The 27,532-nt window shown below is 41.1% G+C and overlaps 2 protein-coding genes across 2 annotated transcripts; one reads left to right on the forward strand and one right to left on the reverse strand.

Moving 5' to 3' along the window:
• Positions 1–659: 659 nt before the first annotated feature.
• LOC114434951 (ras-related protein Rab-3A) lies at positions 660–16,914 on the forward strand. Its single transcript, XM_028404419.1, has 5 exons — positions 660–713; positions 8,790–9,014; positions 12,934–13,052; positions 13,463–13,587; positions 13,797–16,914. Exons 2-5 carry the CDS (start codon positions 8,790–8,792, stop codon positions 13,985–13,987), a joined length of 660 nt encoding a protein of 219 aa, XP_028260220.1. The 5' UTR covers positions 660–713; the 3' UTR covers positions 13,988–16,914.
• Positions 16,915–18,763: 1,849 nt separating this feature from the next.
• Positions 18,764–20,792, reverse strand: LOC114434385 (transcription factor jun-D). Its single transcript, XM_028403599.1, has one exon. The coding sequence runs from the start codon at positions 20,581–20,583 to the stop codon at positions 19,762–19,764; it is 822 nt and encodes a 273-aa protein (XP_028259400.1). The 5' UTR covers positions 20,584–20,792; the 3' UTR covers positions 18,764–19,761.
• Positions 20,793–27,532: the final 6,740 nt, after the last annotated feature.

Raw genomic sequence — 27,532 nt, forward strand, 5'->3', positions numbered from 1 at the left:
CCTGACAGGAAAAAATAGCCCATTAGTGGTGAGCTTTGTGGTTGTGATCTTCTAAGAGCAGTAATGGTAGTTCAGAGTGACTCGTATTTTAAATTATATTAAAGTGGTATGCAGTATTATTTTACAGTAGCAATCATAAGGCTGCAGTCTGTTATTGGGTGGAAATGCCTGTAGTGGTTACTGCTGACCTCCTGATCAATAATTCAGTCTCTCCGGCAGCGCTTATCAATAATAAAAGACAGGTTCGGTATTTGAGGAGGTCTGTTTCAGGACGCTTCTTATGGCTCCGGATTCGTCAGACTAGCTGTCAATCTTCCACACGGCCCCTGAAAATCCCGCCCACCTGCCATTCATTCAACGTTGCCTGCGTAAAAGTGGCGGTGTTAGAAGGACCGGAAATGTACGTTTCTTTCAAAATAAAAGTATTTAGTTTAGTTTTACGCAAGATTCGACATTAAAAAGGAAGTTAATGCCATTATATATTACAAAGAACAAGAAGTATGATTTACGTCATTAAAACGTCACATATTGTTCATTATAAACGCAAACATATATATATATATTTTTTGAAACAGACAAGACTCATGTTTGACGGCTTTTATTTTGGAATCTGTAGCCGGATGTTGAGCTGCAGCAGCCTCTTGACTTCACAGTAGTGGTGTTTCTGCGGGTGCTGGACGCTGTGGATAGCAGTCGGATAGAAATCTACAAAGGTGGGTTTTTCTTTCTTTTATGATGTGATACACCGACATACGACCACACGTTTATACTTAAATACACGGTTTCCCGTATTTCCTGTTAATTTTAAATGATAAAAGAGAAGGATTTTTTCAGATTAAAGGACCTTTGACATATGATGCTTGCCTGAACAGCTGTTTCCATTGTGAAAACCTGAATAAGCGGCACAGACGCAGGCTGTAAAAATACATGCAAAACGATGTTTTCTGTGTGGATGGATGAGAGCCGCGCTGATGTAGTGGATCTATGGTGTGACTCAGGGCCTGTCCTGCAGGAAAAGGCGTTTCACACCGTCCGATGGTTTATATCAAGAAAAAAAAATGTGTGTAAGGCAGAAAAACTGAACAAAATATCAACATATTCAAAGAGAAAAATGGACGATAGCAATTTTCCAAGCTATTGTTTCTGAGGTGCATTCAGTATCTATATCTAGTGATCCTTTAAAAAAAGCCAAGAGCCACAGGATAATGTAGCCATCAGTCTAAATGACATGAATATATCTGATTATATCAGTGTTTTTGTATTTAATTCATGAAATATAACTACACATTGGTGGAAAAAACACAAAAGTCTATATAACAAATGAGGATCTACAGATAAAAGGGAGTGTGTGTGTGTGTGTGTGTGTGTGTGTGTGTGTGTGTGTGTGTGTGTGTGTGAGGATAGATTGTCTTTCATCTTCTTTCACCTCACAGTATATTGAAAAGTGTACAATAATGTAATTGTGGGGTCAGCTCAGTCCGTCAGCAGTTTGGTTATTAAAGTCTGACTGGAAGTTTTTTTTTAATCTGAAAAAATTCATTCATTCATTCATTCTTTGTGCGATTTAAGAGTCAAATTGTGCACTCACACTCTGTTGGTCACATCTGCATGTCCTCTGCTGACAGTAAACTCACTGGCTGTTAGACCTGAAGCCAAAAGTGACGCATCTGCTGTTTCACATGGCGAAACATACGTCCATGTGACAAACACAATATCACCAACTGAGATTGGACTGATACACACATGGGGCTGATATCCCCTTTTATTATATCAAAATATGATCAATTACAAGTTCATATGTCTCTCCTGTGTGATCACAGTCGCAGGATAGCAGACTGAACAATCAACATTTTATTTTATGCTTTAAAGAACTGCTGACAGTGAAAGAACAATGAAGAACTGTGCTGACCCAATATTTGCTGTGTGTCAGTGTATGAACATCCATAGTTCTAGTTTTTGTGTTGTGTGTTCAGCATCATTTGGAAAACTCAGGATCCTCCAGGGTTTCTCTTTGGCTTCCTGGTGAGAGAAATGACTCTGATTGGTTGTTTGACTGATTTTTCATCAGCATCATCTTAGAATATTTATGATGAAGGTGAGTGCTTGGACACATTCACATGTGTGTCATTAGCAAAGCTGATGCAAAAATGGCACTCAATGCTGATTTTTTGAGAGTTTCTGTTCCTTTCAAAAACAGACTGCTGCTACCTGTTGGTTGTGCACAATGTACAGACTTGTACGTTTCAGACTGTAGGCTTTAAAGTGCAAAACGCACATTTGAATGTGTGTGTGAGCCTTAAAGCTAAAAAGGAAACCTTAAGAATACTTGTCCCTTTTGAAGTCATGCGTACTATCACTGAGCAGAAGAAATCCTTGTTAAATCAAATCTTTGACGTATTAACTGAGATGTGATGAGGTTTTATTTTTAATTCAAAATGTCCTGGATTCACCTGCTGACTGTCGCACTCAACATCTTCCACATCGCGGCTGCTCGCTGCTCTCTGTATTCTGTGGAGGGGGAAAAATCTGAAGGGATGCTATTTTTAGTCTCCAGTCCTCTTCATCTGCAACCCCACGCTTCCTAGAAAAAGGAGGCACGTGATTGGAGGAAAAGGGGGAATATGCCGTCTCAGGCAACCTGGGAGCAGAACAGCAGCTCTGCCAAGCAGCAGTGCTGTTTGTTGTAGTGCATTGTTGTTTCACACAGAAAGGCTGGTTAGTGACATGCTGATAAATGCTGTGTCAGAGGAGCAGCTGGATTTTAGTAAGCTGAGAAATACTGGCAGGATATTTATTTATTCTGTGGTCCAGTTTGAATGTCCCATTTTTTTTGCTATTTTGGCAGCAGAAGCACAGAAAGAGATCAGCACAGCAGGCAGCCAGCAAAGATGCAAACACCAGCAATTTGCTGGAGGGGTCAGAGGTCAGATGGCTGCTGACCTGACTTTTTAAACAACGGCAGTAAGCCTTGCAAATGAAATTGATCTGAGTTTTACAAGCCTCTCAGTCACTGTAGACTGGAGGAGGCATGAGTGATTTAGGAGAGAATCTTATTGTAATATCCAGACAATCATTTGGTCTGATGGAAGACAAATATTCCATTTATCCTTTTGGTTTATTAGACTGAATAACATGTAGCAGGTGCAGAAGATGGAGATAATGATTGGATGTCGTTTACAGTCCCCCAACCTATCAAATCAATAAATACACCCACAGAGGAGGCACTGAACAGCCTGTCATTAACAACGTATGTGCGTAAAATGGCAGCATGTTCATACGTAGCTAGCCGCTTCATGAGAAACTGTTCAGACCAAACCACCCGTGGTTCAGCCTCAAAAACAAAACTTGAAACCTGAAAGGAAAAATCAAATGTTTTGAAAATATAAAGCTTCAGCACCTTCTCCCCCCTGCATGTGGAGTGGAGTCAGTTTTATTTCCCGTTTGTGCTTTCTTTCTTATTTAGGTTGTAGATTTGTTGAACACTGAGATCTGCAGCTCTGTTAAAAATGCTCCACTCATCTTCTCCTGTGTGTCACATCACATCCAGGGTATGATTGAGTTCATGAGCACCACAAACTGTGATTTAACCCCTTGACAAATAACTATTCAAACAATGATTGTTTCAATTACCTTTTAACCACTAACAGGCCTGTAATATGAATTTGTCACCCTCTGCAACCTTGAAAGATATCCACAGTTAAAAACCAAATCGAGAGTGGTGTTGATACAGGGTGCCGCCGGGTGGAGTTCTTCCTTTATAAACAATCAGACCCACTGTGTTACGCTCCTGATTTTGCTGTTGTGTGTGTGTAGACCGGTCAAAGAGAACGCATGTGATGAATGCATCTCTATCAGTCATCTTAAAGCAGGAAGGTGTTTGGATTTGGGTGGGATCAGCTGCAGATTAGCCATCCGTCTGCAGGAAGCCAGCCAGTACTGATTAAATGAGCCTGACTAGCTGGCTGCAGGAGCACTTAGCTCTGGATCAATCCAGCTCCTGCAGGATGTCAATCTCCTTTAGGTGACAGGTTTAGAGGAGAGCTTGATGATGTCATCGTCCAGCACTGAAACAACTCTTAGTCATGATTGGATTAGAGTAAAAAATCCAGACAGACGGGTGGAGGTGTAATTACTGCCAGTGCTCTTGAGCAATGCAGTAAAACCTCCATCTGCTCTATCACTGCATTTTAAGGCTTTTTATCAAAGGCTTGCCTCCATCTTCTCCTTAGCAGCTACTGTCCATGTTGTAGTCTTAGTCCATCCTGACATTCAGTGTCATCAAACTATAAAAGAAGAACTATAATCTGTGTGATTGTGTGAAATTTGGTATTTTCTTCTTGCAGCTTTGATTAGTCATCTTAACATGGCAGAAAAACATGTTGCAGTGAAACTAAAAGCACACATGATCAATAACAATCAATATTTGTAAGTCACTGTTGTTTTTTCTGTCTTTAATAAAGGTTACAAATTGATGTCATGTTCGAGACGCAGATATTTTGTCTAGATGATGTCTTTACAGACATGGACAACAATTTTATTGATTAGTGAGAGGATGACAGATAACATGGATCAATGTGTTACCACAATGTCTCTTTCCTGTGATAAACAGGCCTTGGTTTATTAGTGTTGAACTCATCAGCTTGTCCTCATCAGGAAAATGTAACATAAGGTTAATGTTTCAGTTCTTCAGCTCTGTGTGTTCTATGGGAGCACGGACTGGTCCCAGTAGCCGAAAATGACAAATACAGGATGAGAACATGTGTCCTTGTAAAGAGTGTTGATTGTTATGAAAACAAACCAGCTCACGGTGTCAGGGGGACTCAAACCTTGGACTCCTGAGTAATAGGAGTCCCACCATCTTAGACAGACCTTTGTGGCTGTATTGGTCCCATTATTAGAGGATGTCAAGCAATATGATCAATGTAAATGTAACGCGTTGTTGTAGTCGGGGAATATATCCATCTGTTCTGTGTGTCATGTGACATATCTTAAAAGTTATCATGGAGATCGGTTCTTTTGTACAATTTCTGTTAATCATGTAATCAAACCCACATGTTACAGGCAGCTCTCACGGTGTGGTCCACATGACTTGTAGGCAGTTTACCCTCACAGCCAAGTGAAAGCAGCAGCAGCAGCAGCTTCCTGCAGGCTACAATACATTTGCATAATGAGAATTTGTTAATGACTTTGAGATTAAGCACAGAGGCCTCTGTAAGCTTCTGTATCAAATTAGTGTTTAGTGAAGGTTAAACCAAGTCTCTTCTCTGCAGAGGAAAGGCTGCAGTAATCTCAGCACACCGTCACACTCAGCTGACACTAAACAGTCACCTCTTACACCAACAAAGTCTGCAACAAGATCCAGAACCAGATATCTAGTAGCGGTGATCATTTGGTACCTCCTCTGATCACTGCTGCTTGCAGTGTCACACCAAGATGGTTTCTAGTTCGAATCTGACTGGGGCTTTTCTTGTGTGTGTTTTTATCCAGGTACTTCACATAGACATGCATGTTAGGTTATTTGGTGGTTAAAATGGTTGAAGGTGTGAGTGTGAGCATGGCCAAGCAGCTCATAGACTGACTAGCTGTCCACTGACAGCTGTGATAGCCTTCAGCCCTACAAGACCCTGCAGTACAGGACAGAGCTGGTTAATGAAAAATAGCAGCACCTAAAAACATGAGAAGCCTGTTCCATTTCCTAAAAGGTTATTTGTTTTAATTCATGTTCAGAAAATTAGCATCACAAGCTGCCATCTTAGCAATATCTGACTCCACCCAACTCAGTTGCAGCAGCCAGGTGAACTCTAGTGATCTGTGACATGTTACTCAAAGTGGCCACACTATACTATTATCTATATTATCCTCTTGTATAGAGACCAACACTGCTTTTATATCAGACTATAGACATGTTTATTTCTGCTTTGAAGTTGCCTTTTATTTAGAGAACCTAGATAAACCAGCAGATGATGACAGCAGGGAGGAGGAACAGGAAGAAACGAGAAAGTCACAGTGATGATGATATATTGGCAGTTTTTAGTAAAACCAGTGTAAATGACTTCTATTTCCTCACATGTTAAACACATGCATGTATAGCAGAATGTGAGTATTGGGTCTGGTCCAGTCACTGGGCTGTGGCGTTTGTTAGTAGGTGTGACCTTTGAGGGACATTCTTATCTCCTGTCCTTTAGGGTGGCCCTGTGTTTGCTGAAGGTGACAGAAAAGGCTGTTGATTGTGGATCAGTTGATTCCACACATCGCTTGTCTCCTGCAGCCTCTGTGTTTGCTCTCATTTCCTGACGTCGGTGTGGTTTACGCTCTCAGCCTCAATGAGTCACACTGCAGTCCTCTTGAATGAGACTCCCAGAGTCACCTGAAATGAACTCAGAGAAAATGATGCAGAGTTTACTTTAATGCTTTAACATGGTGTAAAATGAACTGGGTGGATTCAGAAAGTAATTTCTGACACACTGTTTGATCTGTGGAGTCCTGCAGATTAGATAAAATGAAGCATTGACTGAGTTTAAAGAGTTTCAGTTAAGATGTGATCACTTGAACTGGATGAGTAATCCTGCGTTTCTTTAAAATATACATATATTATGTTATTAAGTTAGCTTGGCTCTTTAGTGCTATCGCTATGGAGTCCTCATTCTAATTGTTCATACATCAAAGCAGGAGGGTTAGGTCTCTGTGAATGAGCTTTTCCTTCACATGTCTCAAGTGTCATCAGAAATATTCCAGGCACCTTCCTCAAAAGGGAATAAATGAGGTTTATTCACTCTTTAGTTGGATAGTTGGATGTGATCCCCTGCTGTGTTTTCTCTGCTGTCCATTGCAGCAATTTGATCTTCTGTCATTATAGACCAGTCAGCATTTAACACAACAACAAAAAATCTTTAAAATCAAGATATACTTTGTGAAAATCCAGAGTAATGTTGTGCCTCAGTCAATGGCAATGAAATCTAAAATTTACTGTTGGTAATGTTTTGTAGTCTGCACACTGAGGCTAAGAACTGTTTAATGATGTAACATTCACTGTGAACCGTGCTGTCTAATGCATATGCAGGACCTCCAGGCTGCAGATTTGAGAGGACTTATTGACGTCAGAGGCAGAGCAGAAGACATCTTTAGCTAAACAGAAATCGACAGCCGTGCTGCAGCTGCATTTTCAGATATTCTCAGGCACCTGAAAAAACTGGTTTACATACATTTGACCAGTGGTTATCAGCAGTGGTCTTTCTGCAGTTATGTCAGCTACAGCAGGTTGTATCTCACACCACCTGCTCACCTCCTTGGCATAACAAACCAATCAATCAGTGTGTTGAGGAAGGGTCGGTGCTTCTTCATTATTTAACAAGCATCCCTGTGTTCCTTCATGTAAACCGATAGGCTGGAGCCAGGAGGAGGGTGCACTTGTTTTGTTTGTGCTTTATTCCCTGAGAGTTCTAGTGTTCCACTGCAGCCAAGTCGAGATAACAGCCTAAATATAGAGCTGGGTGCAGGGACTCTGAGTCCTGTGGGCTGAAGTCATTGTGCTCCCAAGAGTCAACAAGGTTTTCTGAATCCTTTTAGGCTTTGTAACCTTAAAACACTCCAGTCTAGTACAAGTATGAGCAAATGTTGTGGGCCCCAGGCAAGCAGCAGTTAGTTTGTCATTCACTGTTTGGACTAGTATTTCCATCATAGCTGCTGTGAGAAGTTTGTGAGCTTGTTTATTTATATTGCTCTAATCCAAATTTATCATGTTGTATTTGAATTGCTTATTAAATCAGCCCTCTAAAGGCAAGATAAAAAAGCAGAAAACCGGCTCTGAAAAATGGTGGATGGTGGAAGTTTCAGAGTCGGTATGTAAATAGAAATTACACAGCATAAGGTCATATTTATTTTTAAACATGCAACAACAAAAATGCACCAGGACCCAGGGTGAAATGAGCTTTAAATGTCTCAGTTCTATAAATTTGGACTTTTTTCCCCCCATTACATTGATCTCATTTCTTGCTTTCATGATTACTCCTCAAAGGCTTTCATGTAAGCTTAGTGTTTATATTTTTTGATCTTCTAGGTTGGTCTGGAAGCACTGGAAACACTGGAAGCAGAAGGACAGCAGATAGATTCCTTTGTGGTGTGCGAACTCTAAAGTTACAGCTGTCCTATACTTACTTCACAGCGGTGTCATTGTTGGTGTAGATGTCAGGCTACATCCTTAATTGACTGTAACTTAAGCTGTTAGCATGACACTTTGGCTATGAATGACCCTTCATCTCCACCTGTGCTGAAAGAATCCAGACCTGAACTGATGTTGGGAGGTTACCGTTGTTAGAGCGACCGCCTCGTCACACCCACAGCTCATTGAGACTGATCGCCTCCCCCACATCTCTGCCAATAAGGAAAACCCAGCTGCTTTGCTGGCATTGCAATATGCCGCTTTGATTAATGTCTGTGCTGCTTTTTAGGCCAGCTAGTTAATCACTATCATCTGTAATGCTGATCCTAACAGATGCCGACAGCATCTCATCTTTTGTCTAAACCCTCATTAAATGTGTGACCTTTTCTGTGTGAAACAGCCTCTGCCTTTTCTTTCTGTTGTTGTTTATGGAGGAGGTGCCTGTTAATTTAACATTGTGTCCAGGGTTGCATTAAGAGATGGGCCCTGGGTGAAGGCTTTGTATAGTTGCCAGGATCCAAAAACAACATGGCTCATTGGGTCCCCCTAGGATCACATCCTTTTAGCTGCTGCCATCATTTAGTCACGTCAGCGATTTGATTAAAGTTTTCTCCCTTGTCTCTGTCCACAGATGGCCTCGGCAACAGCGACCTATGGGCAGAAGGAGTCTTCGGACCAAAACTTTGACTATATGTTCAAGATCCTCATCATTGGCAACAGCAGTGTGGGAAAAACCTCCTTTTTGTTCCGCTACGCCGATGACTCCTTCACACCGGCGTTTGTCAGCACGGTGGGCATCGACTTCAAGGTGAAGACCATCTACAGGAATGACAAGAGGATCAAATTACAGATCTGGGTAAGATGCTGAGAGATGAAAAGAGTGAATACATGGCATGAAAATGAGGTGAAAACTAAGTCCTCCACTTCCTTTGTGCAATGCAATGTGAGAGTATCAACTCCAAACCTGGTTACAATTGATAGTCTATATGGATCTGGGTCACTCTGCAGGCTTGGCCTACATAAAGCACATAACATTCAGGCTCCATAGAGAGTCAATGCATCTTACTGTCTGGTTTGTCAAACTGAGCAGGTTTGCGTGTTCATGATGTTGCTGCAGCTGGACAGATCGTAGTGGCTCTGCTCTCTTTTCTGCTTGTGTGGTTACAGCTTTCAGCTCTTGTTGTTGATACTGCACACACACCTGAATGCATCTCACATTCATATCAATGTACACTCACTGATCACCATTACTTTCTATTTGCATGTTCTGAAAACGTGCATCCCTCACTTCAATAATTGGCTCCTGTTTCTGACATAGCAGCTCTGGCCATCATTCTGTCATCAGCAGGATTATCTTTTTATGGTTATCTACCTTTATGGTTGGTTGTTTGGAGGAGATGTACACAGAATATTGGGTGGATTGAGGAATATATATATTTTTCTCTTACTCTTATAACACAGCAAAAGAAAAAAAACTTCAGTTATCTGCAGCTCTGTGAAGCACTGCCCTCTCATGCCGATTTATTATGCGACTGTCCTCAGATGTGAGCACACAGATTTGCAGGCAGTGTTGCCCTCTCTGCAGCCTGTTTATGCAGACAAACCTTGCATGTGTAGAAAAGAATACACCATTGCAGATGTAATGACGAGACAACAAAAAGCAGCACATTACGGAGACGAGCCCTCAGGAACACACAGGATGGGAGTTCTTCTGATGCTTTGTTGCATCAGATGTATGTTGGCATCTGAGGTCTCGACAGTAAACATGAAGGTGAGCATGCTGGGAAAACAGGCTCTCTGAGGTGCACTGTGCTGCAGGAAGCTGGTGTTTTGGTATCATGTTGTGCATCATTACATCATTTCCACCTTTTGCAACACGTTGTGCAAAAACCAGAGCTGGTATGGTGAGCACGGCGTTATATGTGGTGTAGGCCTGCCTCTGTTGTCAGCCTTTGGCAGGTCTTGCCTCTGGTGAGAAAGACACAATTGGCCAATCAGAGCGCTAGAATCCGATAACTGTGTTCTGCTCTCCCCTCCCCCATTACTACACATCTCCCTCAGCAAATATCCCTCCCTTCAAACACACGGACACACACTCATATACTCACAGATATCCCTTCCCCCATTTCTCAGCAATACAGCAATGAAAATGGGTTGAGTCTTGAGCAGCAATAGTCAATGTACAGTGCATTTATTTCACAGTGTAATGTGGATTACAGGAACAGAGACCTGTGAAGTGTACTTACACAGTCACACATTTCATTTAAGGCAGTGATAATTACTGATTATTATATTGAGTCTTTAGTTGCTTTCGATTAAACAGTGAGTCCAATGTAAAAAAAATAAAATAATTGCTCCAAAAAAATCTACAGATTCATCTTAATTTTATAAATGAAGATCAATCAGCTCATTGACACATTTATAAAGCTTCATGGAGCAATTTATTGGCATGTTTGCTTAACAGATGATTCACTTATTGAAATTCCTAACATCCACTGATAAAACCATAGAAACAGCTGAGAAGAACGTTTGCTTCATAGTGTTTCTTTTCAGCTTTTATTTCAGAAACCCGGTTGTCCTCCTTTAATTTTGGTTCCTTCACCAAGTTAACCAGACATGCCAGATGGCGTGCTACACAGACCCATCTGGAAAGTCATCCTGTTCAGAAAGAGCAGGCGAGTTAACTGTCGGATGATTGGATAAACAGCCTATTATCAACCAATCAGGTGTGATGCCACTCTGATGTTATCACACCTCTTGCTGCAGGTAGTGTCTCACAGGTTGATGATGTCCTTTGGTCTGTGATGAACATTACAGAAGGGTGCCATTAATGTTCAGATACAGACATGCAGCGTCCTGTAACTGTCAGAGGTAGTTGCTATGACATTTTTTTCAGAACATTAATGGGAGTACCTGGCTCAAAATTTCTGGAACAAGATGTTGTTGGTGAGTTCTTCAGTGATATTTATCTGCACCACATTTACTATATATAGTTCCCATCTAGTCCCATTATGCAGGAGAAAAGGTAAAAATGTTAACATCCAACATCAAATCAATCCAGACGGATAATTATCCCTGCAGGCCACAGGGGAAAAATGAATGATTGAGTTTATATGGTGAACTTAATAAGAGCGTTACATTATATCTCGGCTGCTGTAAAATGAAGCATTGAGTGGTTTGTACTGCTTTCAGGGCTCATGGTGAGCACAAAGACAAGCACTACAGTGTTCATTACATAACACACACTCAGTGCTACCTACACTGACATTTCAGGTTTAGAGCTGAAGCTCTGACACTGAGCAGCCTGCAGCTCACTGAGCGGAGGAGCAGAGAGGAGCTAAACTGCAGTTAAGGAGCATCAGTATGGAAAGTAAAGGTCAGGAGCCATGCAATGTGACCTGATCATGTGTGACTGAGTGAATAGACACATTGATAAGTCCGAGAACAAAAACAAAAGCTATGAGGTGTGTGAGTGTAGGATGCTGCTCATAAATTTTAAACTCTTTTACATGTAGTGTACTGTGTATTCTTGTGGCTGGCAATGACTGAAGAAACCATTCAACTCACTAACATAACTAGCCAATGCTCACTCATGATGAGGCAGTTGGTTTCCAGAAACACCCGCTTTTATTCCCTGAACATTCATTAGGGCTCAGCTCTGAAATTCAACCTTACCCGGGTATCTGGACAAGGAGAGAGAGGGAGGGAGGAAAAGGCAGGACCTCCTGTTGGCTTCAGTGCTAATAAAGACAAGAGAAGAGGTGATGAAATGTCACCTGATGGCAAAAAAACACAAAAAATATCAGTGACCTTTCAATGTGCAGGCTTAGCTGGAGCTCAGGGGAACGATGTGTCATTGAATTTTGTCAGATATTTTGCATTGTGTATTCACTCATGGGAAAATTATAAAGCATAGTTATTACCATATTATGCCAATTTTTTACACATCATTATAGTGGTAAACCTTTAGGGAATTCATTATAAACTTTTTTAAATAAAACAATAAAAATGATCAAATAAACAAGGCTGGAGTTGGCTTTTGTTTCTGCTCCCTGCAGGCAGCGTTTCACCACTTGAAGCCAAATTCATTAACTTAAAACAAGGAATCAGTGGTGTGTTATCTGCCAAAGTGGCTGATAACATAAATTGAAACATTTTTAGAAAAGAAGTTAATTACACAGCCACTGCAGAAGGAAATAAGTAATTTTATTCAACACATTTTACAATGCTTTCTTAAATACATTTGCTGATGCATCGAAGCTGTAAGTGCAGAGTTTAATACTTTCTGCTCTGCAGCAGTCAGCAGTGAGGGCTGCAGCACAGATTAACTCACTACTGGGCTCCCTTACAGAAAGTGCTGTGGTGACCAAAGATCATGGAAGCCCTCATTAAAATGTTTCACATTCCTTATAGAAGTCTTAGACCTCCAGAAAGTGGTCCACAGCCACAGTGATGTCATCATCACTGTCAAAATGGTGACTGCAGAGCTCCCTCTTCATCCTGAGGATGACTTCAGGTTCCTGGCTGTCAGCCTGCTGGAAGAGAATCCCATAAAACAGAATTCACCTACTGTAGGATCACTGATTTGGTTTTCTTTGGAGACTCTGGGTGTTGTTTTGTCTTTGGTTTAAAGGGTTGGACCTGTCCCTCTCTTCCATGGTTACAAGTTTGTGGACAAGTCACCTTGGTCATGGGAAACATGCTGTTGTCATGTTTCACTGTCCAAAAATGTCCTCTAACCTGCTGTTTGTTTGTTTGTTTGTTTGTTTGTTTAGGACACGGCTGGTCAGGAGCGTTACCGCACCATCACCACAGCTTACTACCGAGGAGCCATGGGCTTCATCCTCATGTATGACATCACCAATGAGGAGTCCTTCAACGCTGTCCAAGACTGGTATGCCATCGATATTGTTTGGATTTGTATTATTGGATTATTATTACAAGAGTATCAGTTGACTCCATGGAATTCTACCTGTGAAGTGAGAGATGTGTGGATGACAGATTGAAGATGTATCTGAAGAGTGAGCAGATGCAGAGATACAGCAGACGTTCCGGTTCAGGTTTCTGTTGTATCTGCTTCCTCTGTGTCTCTGCGGAGGAATCTGATGCGGCAGTGATCATGTGATCTCTTGTCCTTTGTATCCCGTGCTGGGACAGTGGCTCAGAGTTACAGACATGTTTTGCAGTGCAACCATTTCTGATTTTTATTTCACTGATTCTCTTCTCTGCCTCACTGTGATGAGATGCTGCTTGCTCCTCTTTGCTAAATGGAGGTGAATCATTCAGGCGTGTGTTGGTTCCCAGGTCGACTCAGATTAAGACGTACTCGTGGGACAACGCCCAGGTGCTGCTGGTAGGAAACAAGTGCGACATGGAGGACGAGCGGGTGGTGAGTGGGGACAGAGGCCGGCAGCTGTCTGAACACCTTGGTGAGTTCAGGGTACACACAGATACTGTACAAACTCTTGATATCTGTGACTCAGCTGCTGTAGACTCTGTGTTATGTTTTTATTATCATCTCACCAACCTTTACATGGTGATTTTAGCCTGCTACTGTCACTAGCATTAGCTTGTCTTTTTGGACTGACAAATGAAGCAGACCTCTTTGACCTTGTTTCGCATCCCGTTTCTCCTTCAGGTTTTGAGTTCTTTGAGGCCAGTGCCAAGGACAACATCAATGTGAAGCAGACCTTTGAGCGCCTGGTCGACATCATCTGTGAAAAAATGTCTGAGAGTCTGGACGCCGGCGATCCCGCCGTCACAGGGGCCAAACAGGGGCCCCAGCTGACAGAGCAGCCTGCTCCTCCTCACCAGGACTGTGCATGTTAAAGCTGACTTATTTCCCAGACCTATTACCACTGTCTTTCTCCTTGTCCTCCTTCAGCTGGACCCCAGGTCCTCAGGTCTTCATCACCCTTTTCACTCTCTCTCTCTGTCCTGCTTGTCTCTGTAAGATCATTGGCTGATTGGTCACAAGAACTAGGTTGGAAAGTGTCTGAAATGCTCTGAGTTGCTGGTGGACCAGGTATGTTTGCTTCTGGTTTCTCCTCGTAAGGACAATGAAGGTGTTGTTTTTATCAGGGCAGATGTTGGTCTGATGCCAAAGCAAGGTTAGTCAAACCGGGCAGCGAGCACTTCAGACTCTTTGCAGCCTTAAGAGTTCTTGATGTTTCAGCAGGCCATCTTCTGTTGTTTCCCTTGTTCCTCAGTGTGGTTTAACTAGAAGGATTTGACGGCGTACATCCTCAGAGTGCCATTTAAATCCTTCCCATGTTTACAGTACTTTGTTTCGTGTCAGTCAAATGTCTTGAAAAGATGCCAGCCTTGGATTAGGTGACCAAGAAGGCCACTGCGAAGTGACGATCCAGCTGAGATCTACTCAACATCAGTGTGTTACATTTCATATGATTCTGGACTCATGCAGAATCTACAACACGTTTCTTTTTGTTGTCACACCTGGTATTTAAACCTGGATACTGCAACTATTATCAAGCATTTATGTTTTCACTTTCATTTGGCTTTTTAAAAATGTTTTTACATTTTTTCAGCAAGCTTTTATTTTGTATTCTGTTTATTCTTTTACAACACTGAGGAAAATATGAACAAGCTATAGCTACTGTAGGTAAAAAAATAGCAAATTGACACATTTAATTTAATTATATTTATTTTAAATGTACATATAAATGTTGTGCAATATATATATATATATATATATATATATATATATAATATTACAGGTATGCATTGCTGGAAGTAAATTTTAAAGGGTATGGAGTTCTATGAAGATAGTATCAAATTTCTAAGATCTGTGTTGTGGGGTTTGTTTGGATGACGTGTGGAAGCTGCTCCCCTGTGAGCCATGTTCTATCCCTGTTGGTTTTGTCTCATGTTATATACAGACAGACAGAAATTTGAATATCAGAAAATGCAGCAGGACGAATTTAAATGTGATTAACGTAATAATGTTTAACATCCTCTAAATCCATGTTTATTATCCCCCAAATGCGGTTCTTAGAATGATAAGTGATGATCGGGCTGACATCGGGATTTAAAAAAAACAACAAACAAATAGCTGCACTATTTTAAGCCTCAAATCTCTACGTCATAAAAATTCTAAATAATATTGTGAGTATTCTGGTACACATCTGGATGCTATTTATCTGAGTCGTGATGCTACAAGTTGCAGTATTTCTGGAAGGAAAACATCCTGCAGATGACTGTTTACTGTAAAACTGTATGTATGAATCTATGCCACCAGCTCTGGCACATTTTTGTGTGTTATTTTATGGCATTAAAATGACACAGGGCATGGTTAAGGTCAGGAGTAGGATCTCTACTACTATACAGTGTGAGATAGCATAGCAAAAACACAAAGTGCTTGTAATGTGACTTTGCATGCTGCTCATTCTCATTCCCATTTCCCTGATATTTATCAAATACTGAATCATGCAGTGTTCTAACTCTTGCTGATATGGGTTTGGAGGATGCTAACAATGTTGTTTTGTGAGTTATTTTTTTATGGTATTTTGCCTTTATCTGATAGTTTACCTGTAGGTAGTGAAAGGAAACAGCAAGACAACGTGATCAACGTGACAGGGCCGGACCTGAGTTTGGTGTTATTTTGTGGTACGAGCCTTAGACTGATGCAACACGTAGGCTTCGGTTCAGTGAAACTATACCCAAAAAATGGCAGTTTATTTCTAAATAAAGCAGTACCGCAGACATTTGCAAAAGATCATCCTGATACAAGGTCTCAAACAACATGATTCAAGGCAGGGAAATTGCTACTGTGTGCACACACACACTGTTTAGACCTTGTTTGCACTGATTCAGGCCTGTGGTGCTGTGTGCTTGCAGTTCACATGTGCAGTCACTCATGTGTTCAATTGCATCATTGTGAGAGCCGAAGAGACATCTGAACATCGGAGGAATTGTGTCAGACTACACACTGAATCTTCATGTTTCTTAGTATTACAGAGCAGCCTCAGCGGATTCTGCGGGCTCTCTCGTGTGGATGTTGGTTATTTATTTGAGTGTGATCAGTCTTCAGGTAAAATTATGACAGCACTGTTTAAAGTCAAATCAAAACACCAGGAGGCCGACTGTTCAGACCAAGCAGCTCGAGTCAATGCAGGAATTACAAAGATGACGCCACTCCTTTGCCTCAGAAAGATTCTGCATTCACTTGTTTTAGTGCAGTTCCTGCAGCTGAAAGTAGTTTTCCAAAGATCGCTGTGGGGGCTCAGAGTTTTGCAGTACAGGATGCCACTGTTTTAAAACAGTAATAAAGCATTTCCTGCTGGGCGCAGTGCAGTGAAATGGGTTTATGTCCTTATATGCTGCCTGTGGTGGTCAAAGCATAGATGAGGAGGGTAGCACCTGTGGACTGAGAGGGCAAAACACTATGAAAAGCATTAAGGTGGATCTTATACAGTTTGAAAGTAATGAAAACAGGTCCGATTTGATTAAAGTTGCAGAAATCGAGGCCCCGGTCAATGCAGCAATGATTAAAAAAAAAAGAAAAAGAGTTGATCAGACAAACCGGGGAGATGATCCTGATCTTACTTCTTCTTACTGGTTGTGACTGTTTCTTTTCCAAGTAAAACTTTTAAACTGTTCTTCTTTCTAATATGTCTTCCTCTCCATATAAACCTGGTCTGTAAATACTGTACCTTTGAGTCATATGTGTGGATTGTGTTGTTTTGACTCAGGCTTGCAACTAATCAAAAAAAAAAAAAAGAGGAAAAAAAAGACCCTGAATATCCCCCAAAAGAGCCATGTTGTACCGTATCTGCATTCATTTCTAGGCCTGCTTGTGAATGAATGTGTCACTCAGTTACAAAGCAATACACACTGCAGTATGCACCTACACACACACAGACGCCATCCAGCTTGGTAGAGGTTGCTGACTTTAGGGTCTTCTACTAGCGCGCAGAAACATGTAACTTTATTTGGTCTTGTATCACTGCCTCTACAAATCCTTCTCAGTTTTGGCCATTAAAGGTGAGAGAATATGCTGTGGATGTTTTTATCTGTACTTTGTGGTAAAACGATAATAATTAAAAAAAAAAAAGTTGCTAACAATCAGTTGACTGTGGGTTTTTTTTGAAGATTTTGTGAGAAATGGTGCTGGTACCTTTTTGCTGTGAAAGATGCTGTAAGTGAATGTTGTGCTACTTGTTCAGTCCTCAAGATGTCACTGTTTCACAACTGCTCCCTAAAGATTAAGAAACACGAATAGGAAAAATAATTTTTCATTAGTTGTCACATAATTAATCACTAAATAAAGTAAGGAGTTTGTTCTTTAGATCTCTACAAAACAAACTGACAATATTTGTTTGTTTATTTGTTTTTTAGGATGTCAGAAATTTAATATAATCCTTGTGTTGGTTCTCTAGTCAACTGAGGTGAGAAAATACATTTTAATGGGTTCCTTTTTATGATTTGTTTTTAAATCTGCTAAATATGTCTTATTTTTATTTATTTTTACCTTACAAACATGAATCTTACAAAGGCCTATATATGAGGAAATTAATACTAAAGTACCATAGGTTGTATTACATAGGACTACCAGTTTTGACTTGCATTGGATTTAATTTTTTTATTATTTCATACGTCTAACCTGTTTCTGAGTATGCATGGAGCACCTGGAATGCAAAAAATTCCGCCCTGGGATTAATAAAGTATTTCTGATTCAGATTCTGAAAAGAACACAGTGGCTGCACAAAATATCGCTGCATGCTACTTTAACCATTTTAATTCAAGGCTGCTTGATCCTGATCGATGATAATCATAAGCGGTAGTGTCATAGTAGCTTCTAGCACAGCTGTTAGTGATGCTACAGTTTGTCATATCTCATGCGTTCCTGCCTCAGAGTGATTGATGTCATGCTGCCATGTTGTATTTGTCTTTTGCTTTAACATGATGGGAGCGTTAAACAGCTTTAATCCTTAATCATTTGTTTTCAATGGAGGCTCTTGAGACACCTTCATTCCAACACTATGGTTCTTTAGTGCCTTTAGTAAGTACAATTATTTTAATCTAAGAGACAAGATAACATATTTAGGTCATCAGATGTTTTTCTAGTCTAACTGTGGTCAGATCAGATGGATCAGGAGGCAATAAATTCATTCATCTTAACGTCCAGGGGCCTGTTCTATGATATCTACTGTGTCTGTCCCTCCACCTTTTCATGAAGTGTAATTCTCCAATTAACCAGCAGAGGGAGGAAGACACCACGCTGAAGCCTTGATGCACATTGCAATACATATTAGAGTACTCATCATGCATCTAAAATCATATTATTGCACAACACTGACTTCATTAAATCTGTCTCCATAGGAGGAGCAGTCAGTAATTAAACTCCTATTAAAATGAATATGCATCAAGTGCTTTAGGGAGAATACTCAGTGACATTATAATGATTATGTTGACCTAGATGTAGTCAGTAGTCTTAATTATATCATTTTCCTGCATGCAATTGAGCACAGACTTATAATTCATGTTTTGTTTGACAATACGGAGCCTTAAACCTCCATCCTCTGTTTCACTGCTGCACAGCATGCGTGTGTGTGCGTGTGTGTAAACATGAGTCTGACAGAAAAATAGAGGAAACAGTGTTTATTGCCGAGCAGCATTTAATTCAGAACACAACGGCATGAAGCCAAACAACTGTAGGCTAGAGGTGTTAGCAACAGTCAGTGCAACAGAAAGGTCACAACTCCTCAAAAAACAACAACACACAGCAGAGTAAAAAAATAGACACACACACATGTTAAAGGTTAAAGATAACGAACACTGATTAATTGCTCCCTGTGACACCCAGCTGAGGGCAACATTCGAGTTTGTCAACAACATGCAAATTGTTCCCTACAGAAATACATGGTAAATATATGCATATTAACTCTGACATAACTGTATTATATGCATTTTTCCCCCTCGACAGCCATTTTCTCTCATATTAAGAATGTCACAAATGTGCATATAGTCAGTCTGTTTGGTCCAGGTGTGAGACTGTTGATAGTCTGTAAACATTTTTTTTTTTACAGAAGGAGATCCAGATATGTGCTGTGTGTCTGGCTTCAGAGTTCAGCATACAGGCCCAATAAGTGCCTCTTGTTGCCCCCCACATCAGGAAGGTCTATGACCAAATTTCATTGAAAATACTGGCAGTTTAATTCCACCATGCTCACTAGTGAACATACATACGAGGTAGAACAGGATTTTATACATCAAATAAATTAAAGGCAAAAGCCCTTCATTTCGGTCCAATTCTGATGAACCAATCATTTAATTAGAAATCAAATAAATTATCTGTTCTTCCCACCACTGCAGGATGAACAGCCATCCCTTGTGTGAATTTAAAGTAGGCCGATAACACCATTAGAGTCTCATTATCCACCGTGTTAAATGATGTTCTACCAGGTATGTCACATGTTACCAGGCTGATTAAAACAGCCCCTTCTTAATGTACAGTTTGGCCTGCGCGGCCTGGTATTCTTCTACAGACCCCGGGGCCACGCTACATACAGAAACACCAACATATATAAAGTCCATGGAGCTTATATGCTGGTCTGTAGCCCACCCGCAGTCTGTTCCTCCGACTAGTGCACCTGAACTTCGTGTGGCAACAGCTGGCAGCCGCTGTTGACATGGGTGAGGACTTTCTCTTTCAGCTGGGCCACTTGCTCCCTCAGCACGCTGGCCGTCGAAGCCAGGTCGGTGTTTTGGTTTTTCAGCGTTTTGACCTTCTCCTCCAGCCTGGAGATCCGCTCCAGTTTGCGCCTCCGACACTTGGAAGCTGCGATCCGGTTCCTCAGCCTCTTCCTCTCGGCTTTAATGCGCTCTTGTGAGTCCATGTCGATGGGAGACAGCGGCGGGCTTTCGCCGAAGCTCTGAACGTCAGGGACCGTCTGAGGCTCCTCCTTCAGCGGCTGGACCCGAGGAAGCTCCGACTGCGGCGGCGGGGCTGTCCCCAAATGTGACGGAGGAGGCGGGAAAGGGACGGTGTCCGTGCTGTAGTTGACAGTGGTTCCCAGCGGCCCACTGCCGTAACTGTTCAGGTTCGTATAGACCGGTAGATCAGGCTGCACGGTGACCGGAGCGATGTTAGCGCCCAGATCCAGGCTGCCGTTAGTCTGTCCGGCTCCACTCAGCTGGTTCTGCTTGTGTAAGTCCTCCAGCGCCTTCACGAAGCCCTCCGCGAACTCCTGCTCGTCCGTCACCGTCTTCGGGTAGAGGAACTGGGAGCTGGTCGGTGTTGTGGTGACCATTCCGTTGGACTGGATGATGAGCCTCTCCAGCTCAGGAGAGGCCAGCTTGAGCAGCCCCAGGTCCGGGGAGCTGAGGATGCTCTCGGCGTCGCGGAGGTGCGGTTTAAGGTCTGCGTCGTCCGCCAGGCTCAAGTTAATATCCTTCTTCATCATTATTTCCGTGAGTCAAAATGACAAGAGACGCGCTGCTCGACACTCCCTCAGAACGGCGCCCTGCCCATAACCTGACAGAGCCGACCGGCGGTGAGAAGCGTCTGCTGAGCGGTCAGTGGTTCAGGACTTCACGCGACACGGCGGCTCTCTGTGATCTGAATGCACGCTCGCGCTCACCGCCTCGAGCTTATCAAGGCTGGCACGTTCCATTATGTCACATCAGAGCGCGCGCATTGGGCAGATATTACGTTCTCCTGAATTTTATTTAAATAAAGGGACGAACCGAGCAGAGAGGGGGAGGAGACAGGACAGAGGTCTCACTCTGAGTCTTATTCAGGAACCTTAACTGTAATAATCTCAGTTAACAACAGTGTACTTGATTTCTGTTTTTACAGAAATGTAAATGTTTGGTTTGGTAGCACACAGGCAGAAAACATGATGAGGTAAAATAACATAGAAGAGCAAAGATGTCAAAAAACACTAACAACAAGAAGTAAAGATAGCAGTTTACTGTGGTCTACTGACCACTACTTTAAAAGGCCCTCAAAGGGCCCCCACGCAGTCATATTTCTGTGGGTTTCCCCTTCATTCCAGCTGATGAGATTTCCCAGAACACAGAGACAAACTAACAATGCAAAAACAATCCGATTGGTCAACAATTAACAAGCAGCCAGAGAATAATTGTCACAAAACTAATTGCTGAAACTTTGTTCAGTCTCTGCATGCTCTCACTCTTACCAGTCCTAATCATCATCCTATTGTCAGAACTGACCACACAACTGCACCCTGACCTTAAAGACCTAATTAAGAACATGTCTGGTCTGAGCCCAGCTGAACACTTTGCTGAACCTCCTGCTGTTTGCAGAGCAGGTGTCTTCACACTACGGCATGTAGAGAACTGAAGGATCTGTGTCAGGGTGAATCCCATGAACATACCACACAGATTACATAAATGATAAAACTATAATGTCTCTTAGTGTCACTAAAAGATGAGACATCTTTGAAGATAAAGAGTGAACACGTGATAGACCAACTAATTATGAACAACTACAGTTTCCAAGGTCAAAGATGGACTTTCCACAGAGTGATTCACTTTCTTAATAGAGCATCTTTGGATCTTTGGTACCAGCTCTGATGCCATGGTGATGGTGGATAAACTACAAACAGTGTAGTCCACTGAGGTTTCATGGGGAACATGTTGTTTCCATTTTTAATACATCAAATAAAAACCTGAAATGTTCAGTACCATATTTTCATTAAATAACAGAGAAATCCCTTTCATTTTCTTTCCCTTTTTCACAGAACACACACACACACACTAATGAATGATTGCTGATGACAGTTTGCATAATCCTGGAAATAAACTGTGATTGTTTCTATGCATCTTTGTGGTGTTTTTTCAGGCTGCTCACTTCTGTTTTTTTGTTTCCTTCAGCCAAGACAGTTGCTGTGTTTCTGGACAACTGAGTTTAAAGAAGTGGAATCTGAAACCAGTTTGATTTCAACATTTCCTCTGGCCAGTAAACAGTTTCACAGTTTTGGGGTGGGAGGTTTGAATCTGATCGTATATCAAAATGAAAGAAAGACAGAAAGAATATATATATATATATATATATATATATATATATATATATATATATATATATATATATATATATATGTGTGTGTGTGTGTGTGTGTGTGTGTACAGTACAGCCTATATTTCTTATTGGCTAAAATCCACACTGGACATAATGCACAGATCTGTGACATTATATATATATATATTATATATATACATATGACATTAGCTGGTGAAGTAATATAACAAGCCAGCCACTATCACAACAGTGAGGAAGCTGAGCTCAGTTGTAAAATTGTGAAATTATTGTAGCTGATTCAGTGATTTTCAGATCACAAGCCCGATTCACTTGCCAGATCACCAACGGTTTGGAATTAGGAAGGTACCTGAACAACAAAAAAAAAATATTGGTTTTCAGGATTTTGTTCATATTTTTGGACTCATGTCTTCTATTTTAGAGCACTTCAGCCACAGTATACACACACACACAGATATACAACAGCTTTTAATAAGTAAGGAAGGATTGTCCTTCATACAACAATTGTGTGCTTGTTTGCCTCCCTTTTCATATAATTGTGTTTGTATTACAACACACACATGCACATAGCAGATGAATGATGAATGAAAGCATCACTTTATTAAGCTAAAACATACAAATAGAACTGTTCCTTGTTTCCTTCATTATGAGGCCTCTGGCTTATAAGGGGTTACACAGAGGAGGTATGTGCGTCACAGGTAGGCCCTCTCCATCACTGCAAAGCTTTGTGCGGGTGGATCACATGACTGGCCCTGTGATGTCAGATCTCTTAACGCTGTGGCGGAAATGGGGGGGGGGGGGGTGTAAACCAACAGAGGAGAGATATTTTTGTCTAAAAGCTGCAGATCAGTGTAAAAGAAGAGTTGCTCCTCCTCAAAAATAACTGTTTTACCAGAAACATTCCAAAATTCCAAAATTAAATTCAGATTCTAATGAAGAAGCATCACTTTACATTATAATGTATAACACACTGTGAACAGCCTTTTTCAGTGGTATTGATGTGTCATATAATTACTGTTAATGTAATTCTTAACCAACGTGTCACTATAAAGTTGTGAGTAAATGTTTCTCTATGTGACTGTGAGTAAACGTTGCATGTTAAGGCAAAGAGAGATGAGCTGTGTGGAATGCCTGGTATCTGCTGCTGGAACAGGGTTTATGCCTGTAAGAGAAATCTGTAATACGTTGAGCAACACGTGACCGATCGGTGGTTTGTAGTGAAAGCACTATTTGGGATTAATGAAGAAAGTTAAGCTATTCTGATCCCTTTGAAGATCCTGGCAGTAAGGGGATCTCCACCTTACTGTTTCTATAAATCTCTTGAAATTCTGTTGTGACATTTGAAACCAATTTGAATTTAAAGTATTTACCTTGACACTACCTGACAATACTACTGTGTTATATGGGTGAACAGAATGTGTGGTCACTGAAGACCTTATCTTAGATCTCATTTCCTTTCACACGTGACCATTCCAGGCTCGTAAAAATAACAGCAGCTACAGTGCTAAAGGGCTTTTTGTGATTGTAGATCAAACTTTGAGACAATCTTTATCCATTAGTTTGCATTCATGCAGTTTTTTTCATCCATTACAACTACCTGTAACCTTTTCTCTAGTTTTTACTACCTTGTACAGTAACAGTATATAACTATGAATGCCACGTCTGTGCTGTCACCTGTAGGTTACTGAAGAGCCATTTTGAGTTCCTGTGGGAGGCTCTGACTGTCACCATGTTGGCAGTGTCAGTCCACCTAAACTACAAACCTTCAGTAGTCTGATGAATAACTACATTTAATAAATAAAATAAAAAATAAAATAAGGATCAAAGAAAACACAGAACAGGTTGAGTCTAAAACTACATTTTTTAGCTACTGCTCCAATGGACCTAATGACGTAGTTTCACAGTGTAGGTGAAGTTCCACACTCAGAGAGGAAGTAGGAATCTGTAGGAGAGAGAGAGAGAGAGAGAGAGAGAGTGTGTGTGTTTAATGTTGGTTTCTACAAAACACACCTGTGCCTACACACTGACAACACTTAACCACAAAACCACACTAGCTTTACGTGAGTTGTCGTAGTTAAACAGACAGAAGTAAGCGACTTTTAATTAATGACTTTTTCTAACAGCACCCTTGTTATTGTTAAATTAGGGTGGGGTTTGTTATTTAAACTTAGTTAAATGTATTTATGTATTATTCTGCACTTCATTGTAAAATCATATGTATTTGCTTTATTGGCTTCTTTGTTGAGTAATGTTACTAGATTTGATTTAAAATGTATTTCTTAGCTGTTGCAGCAATATAATAGTCACACGGATCAATAATATTACCACTAATGTTATTATTAATAGAAAGCCATTCAGCCAGACATGTACTTTTTCTCTGTAGGAGTCAGCCGTGTGTTTAAGCAAAGTCCCTTCTTCCACCTCAAACGGAGGTTTCCATTTGTTTTCCAGGCTGAATTTGAAACTGAAAAATGTAAATCAAATCTTATGGAAAAAAAAAAACATACTGTCTCTGTGTGTGACATGGTTTCATGCCATATACAGTCATGTCCAAAAGTTTGTATGCCGTCTCTTTTGAGTAAAAATCATCTGATTGTAGTGGTTCAACATATGTTGTTTTTTTTTTTTTTTGCCTTTGCAGTGAATGTGGGAGTACAGCCGGCTGATCCGTCACAGATAAACAGCCCTGCTGCTGCTGTTCAGCATGCAGTGGTTGATATGGCTACGTCACAGCAGGAGGATACTGTACTCATGTGGATTTGTGTGCCCACATTTCCTCCACAGATATACAAGTCAGAATATTTAATAGCTCACATTGGCTGGCATATTTCCACACACAAACCCTACAACTACTGCAATTTTTTCCTTATTACGATGTGTTAAGTTTCATCAAACATCACGTGCTTCCCTCCTGGCATTTTCAGTGATGTGAAGGGATGAACATTATTGTCTATAAATCTGAAACGCTGAGTGGCTGTGGCCCCCTGGCTGTATGCCAGTGTGGCAATACACTTAACCCTATGTTGCTCACAAGTGCTTTGAGTATCTTTGAGTAGGTAGAGAGAAGCACTATATGAATGTACAACTTTTTCAAATCTAAAAATGCTGCATGTCTACCTTCCTCCCACTTTAAGGCTAAAATTATAGTAGATTCGATTTTTTGTTTAATAATATGGTTTCTTTACCTTTACAAATGTAGCATATTTTTTCTTTCCAAATAAAGGCTGGTAAATAAAGTTCTCCTGGTTTAGAGCGTTTTAATTTTTGGTAAGGGCCTTTCGGGTGAGACGGCTGTTGTAGAGGTCTTGGAGGGAGGGGAGAGGGACGCCGATGATCCTCTCAGCTGCTCTCACTATGCGATGATGTCTACCTGCAGGTGGCGGTGCAAGCTCCGACCACGCAGTGAAGCAGCTGGGCGGGACACTCTAAGGTCAGTGAAGTGTGTATGGTTTTATTTTTATTTTAAGATGAGCCAGTGAGCCATAAATATATATATTATTATTGAGATAACTATTAAGTTTGTTAAAAAACACCAATCTTCTACAAAAATGTGAAGTTACTGTTCGATGCAGACAGATCCCGCTACCGCTGTGTGCTTAGCTAACTGTGGAGATCCACCTCAGGTGAAACAAACCCGTGCTGTATTAACGCCAAATAATTTAGAAGGCAGCATTTCATTTTACAGTTTTTTATATAGTTTTTATCAACATTTCATCTACCTTACATTAAGCTGTTCCATAGCAGGAGCTTTATAGCCTACCTTCTTGTCGTCAGTTATGCAGTAAGCTAGCTTTAGCTTGCATCATTAGCCGATTAGCTCCATATCGGGTCAAAAAGCTAAAAGTAAAGCGATACAGGCATTTTGTGACGATCGCTTTCTGAATTGTGGATTCGTCCTGTACGTTTAAAGCAAAGACCAGCACTTGCCAGTGCTACACAGAGGGAAATTAAACTTTAGTAAACTTTAGCTGCTGTTTAGCTAAAAACTAAGTGATAGGTGGTAGGCAAGCAGCTGAGTGATGTTATACTGATTACCTTCACATTTGTCTTTTCTGGCAGAGCAAGCAGCCAACTGTTTATCTAAAATGCCCCTGCACACAACACAGCATCACTACCAGTACCAGAGGTTGGTGCATCTTAGGTAAGTGTGACTTTTCTCTTGTGTGTCTCATTGGTGATACAGTATCAGAGTGCAAACAGCGGATATGTCCAAACAAGATTACTCCAAACCTTGTCTCATCTCAAGGGAAAAATTTGCCTTCAAAGGAACAGTATTTCTGAGAGGTCAGAAAGGGAGAGGGAGAGAGGAAAAAAAGGGAGAGGAAGAGATGCAGAGTATGGGGAGAGATGTTTCCTAGCAGGCAGGGATTAGATGCACTTCCATAAATATGTCGGGCAGCTTCGTATGCTTTGTGCCCACTGATTAAAAATAGGCCTTCTTCCCAAGGGAAGTGATGACGTTTGAGCCTGCCTACATCACCAGCCACAAGTCGGCTTTGTCCTCCTCGTACTGGAAGACCAGAGGCACCAAGTGTGGGGGGAGCATCAGTGATCACCATGGCAACAGATGCAGAGTGACGCAGGTAAAAGCAATGGGAAGCAAGAGCTAGTGATTGGCTGCCAACTGCAGTGGTGTGTGTGTGTGTGTGAGAGGAAGAGATGTGTGGGTGGTAAGAAGAGGAGGAGGAGGACTCTTCAATAGCCAAGCACTGAGATTAGCCTCCACACCCCCAACAGACTCACACACACACACATACACACACACACGTATACACACACAGAGACAGTCCAAGACTGTTAGCACGGTTAACAGAGATGATATAATTTTATACGCTTCTTGAGCACTGACTTCTGTGGCATATTTCCCTCCCTCACAGATGCCATCTTGGATTTTAAGCATGCATGAATTTTGGAAGGAAAATATTTTCATCATTCCCCTCTTATGCCCCAAACTGTCCTGATGAATTTTATTGCCTTTAGAATAGACTAGTACAAAAGCAACTACTCCAAAAAAAAGAATAGTCATTTACCACATTAACAATGTCTAGACTGTATGTCTGATTACTTTAATGTTATCTTCATTGAAAAAAACTTTTTTTGTTAAGACATTTGTTAAAGTGACAATTGACCCCAAACTTTTGAACGGTAGTGTAAATGTACACACCTTCTGTTACATTTAATGTGGTCAACCACTAGTGTCACACAAGCTAAGTCTAATAGTGTGTGTGGTGTTGGCTTTCCTAATATTTTGATGCTGTGGATTGTTTTCTAAAGTATTTTAGATTGATCAATATTGCCACCTAGTGGCCTTATCTGAGAATACCTCTATGTGGTAGAGGTTAATATGAATT

Source organism: Parambassis ranga, chromosome 4 (assembly GCF_900634625.1).
Source record: "Parambassis ranga chromosome 4, fParRan2.1, whole genome shotgun sequence".
Classification (NCBI taxonomy): Eukaryota; Metazoa; Chordata; class Actinopteri; family Ambassidae; genus Parambassis; species Parambassis ranga.

Coding starts and splice junctions, on each gene's coding strand:
- LOC114434951 (XM_028404419.1), top strand. CDS start 8,790: ATGGCCTCGGCAACAGCGACCTATGGGCAGAAGGAGTCTTCGGACCAA. Junction 9,015..12,933: donor GGATCAAATTACAGATCTGG/GTAAGATGCTGA, acceptor TTGTTTGTTTAG/GACACGGCTGGTCAGGAGCG. Junction 13,053..13,462: donor TTCAACGCTGTCCAAGACTG/GTATGCCATCGA, acceptor GTTGGTTCCCAG/GTCGACTCAGATTAAGACGT.
- LOC114434385 (XM_028403599.1), bottom strand. CDS start 20,583: ATGATGAAGAAGGATATTAACTTGAGCCTGGCGGACGACGCAGACCTT.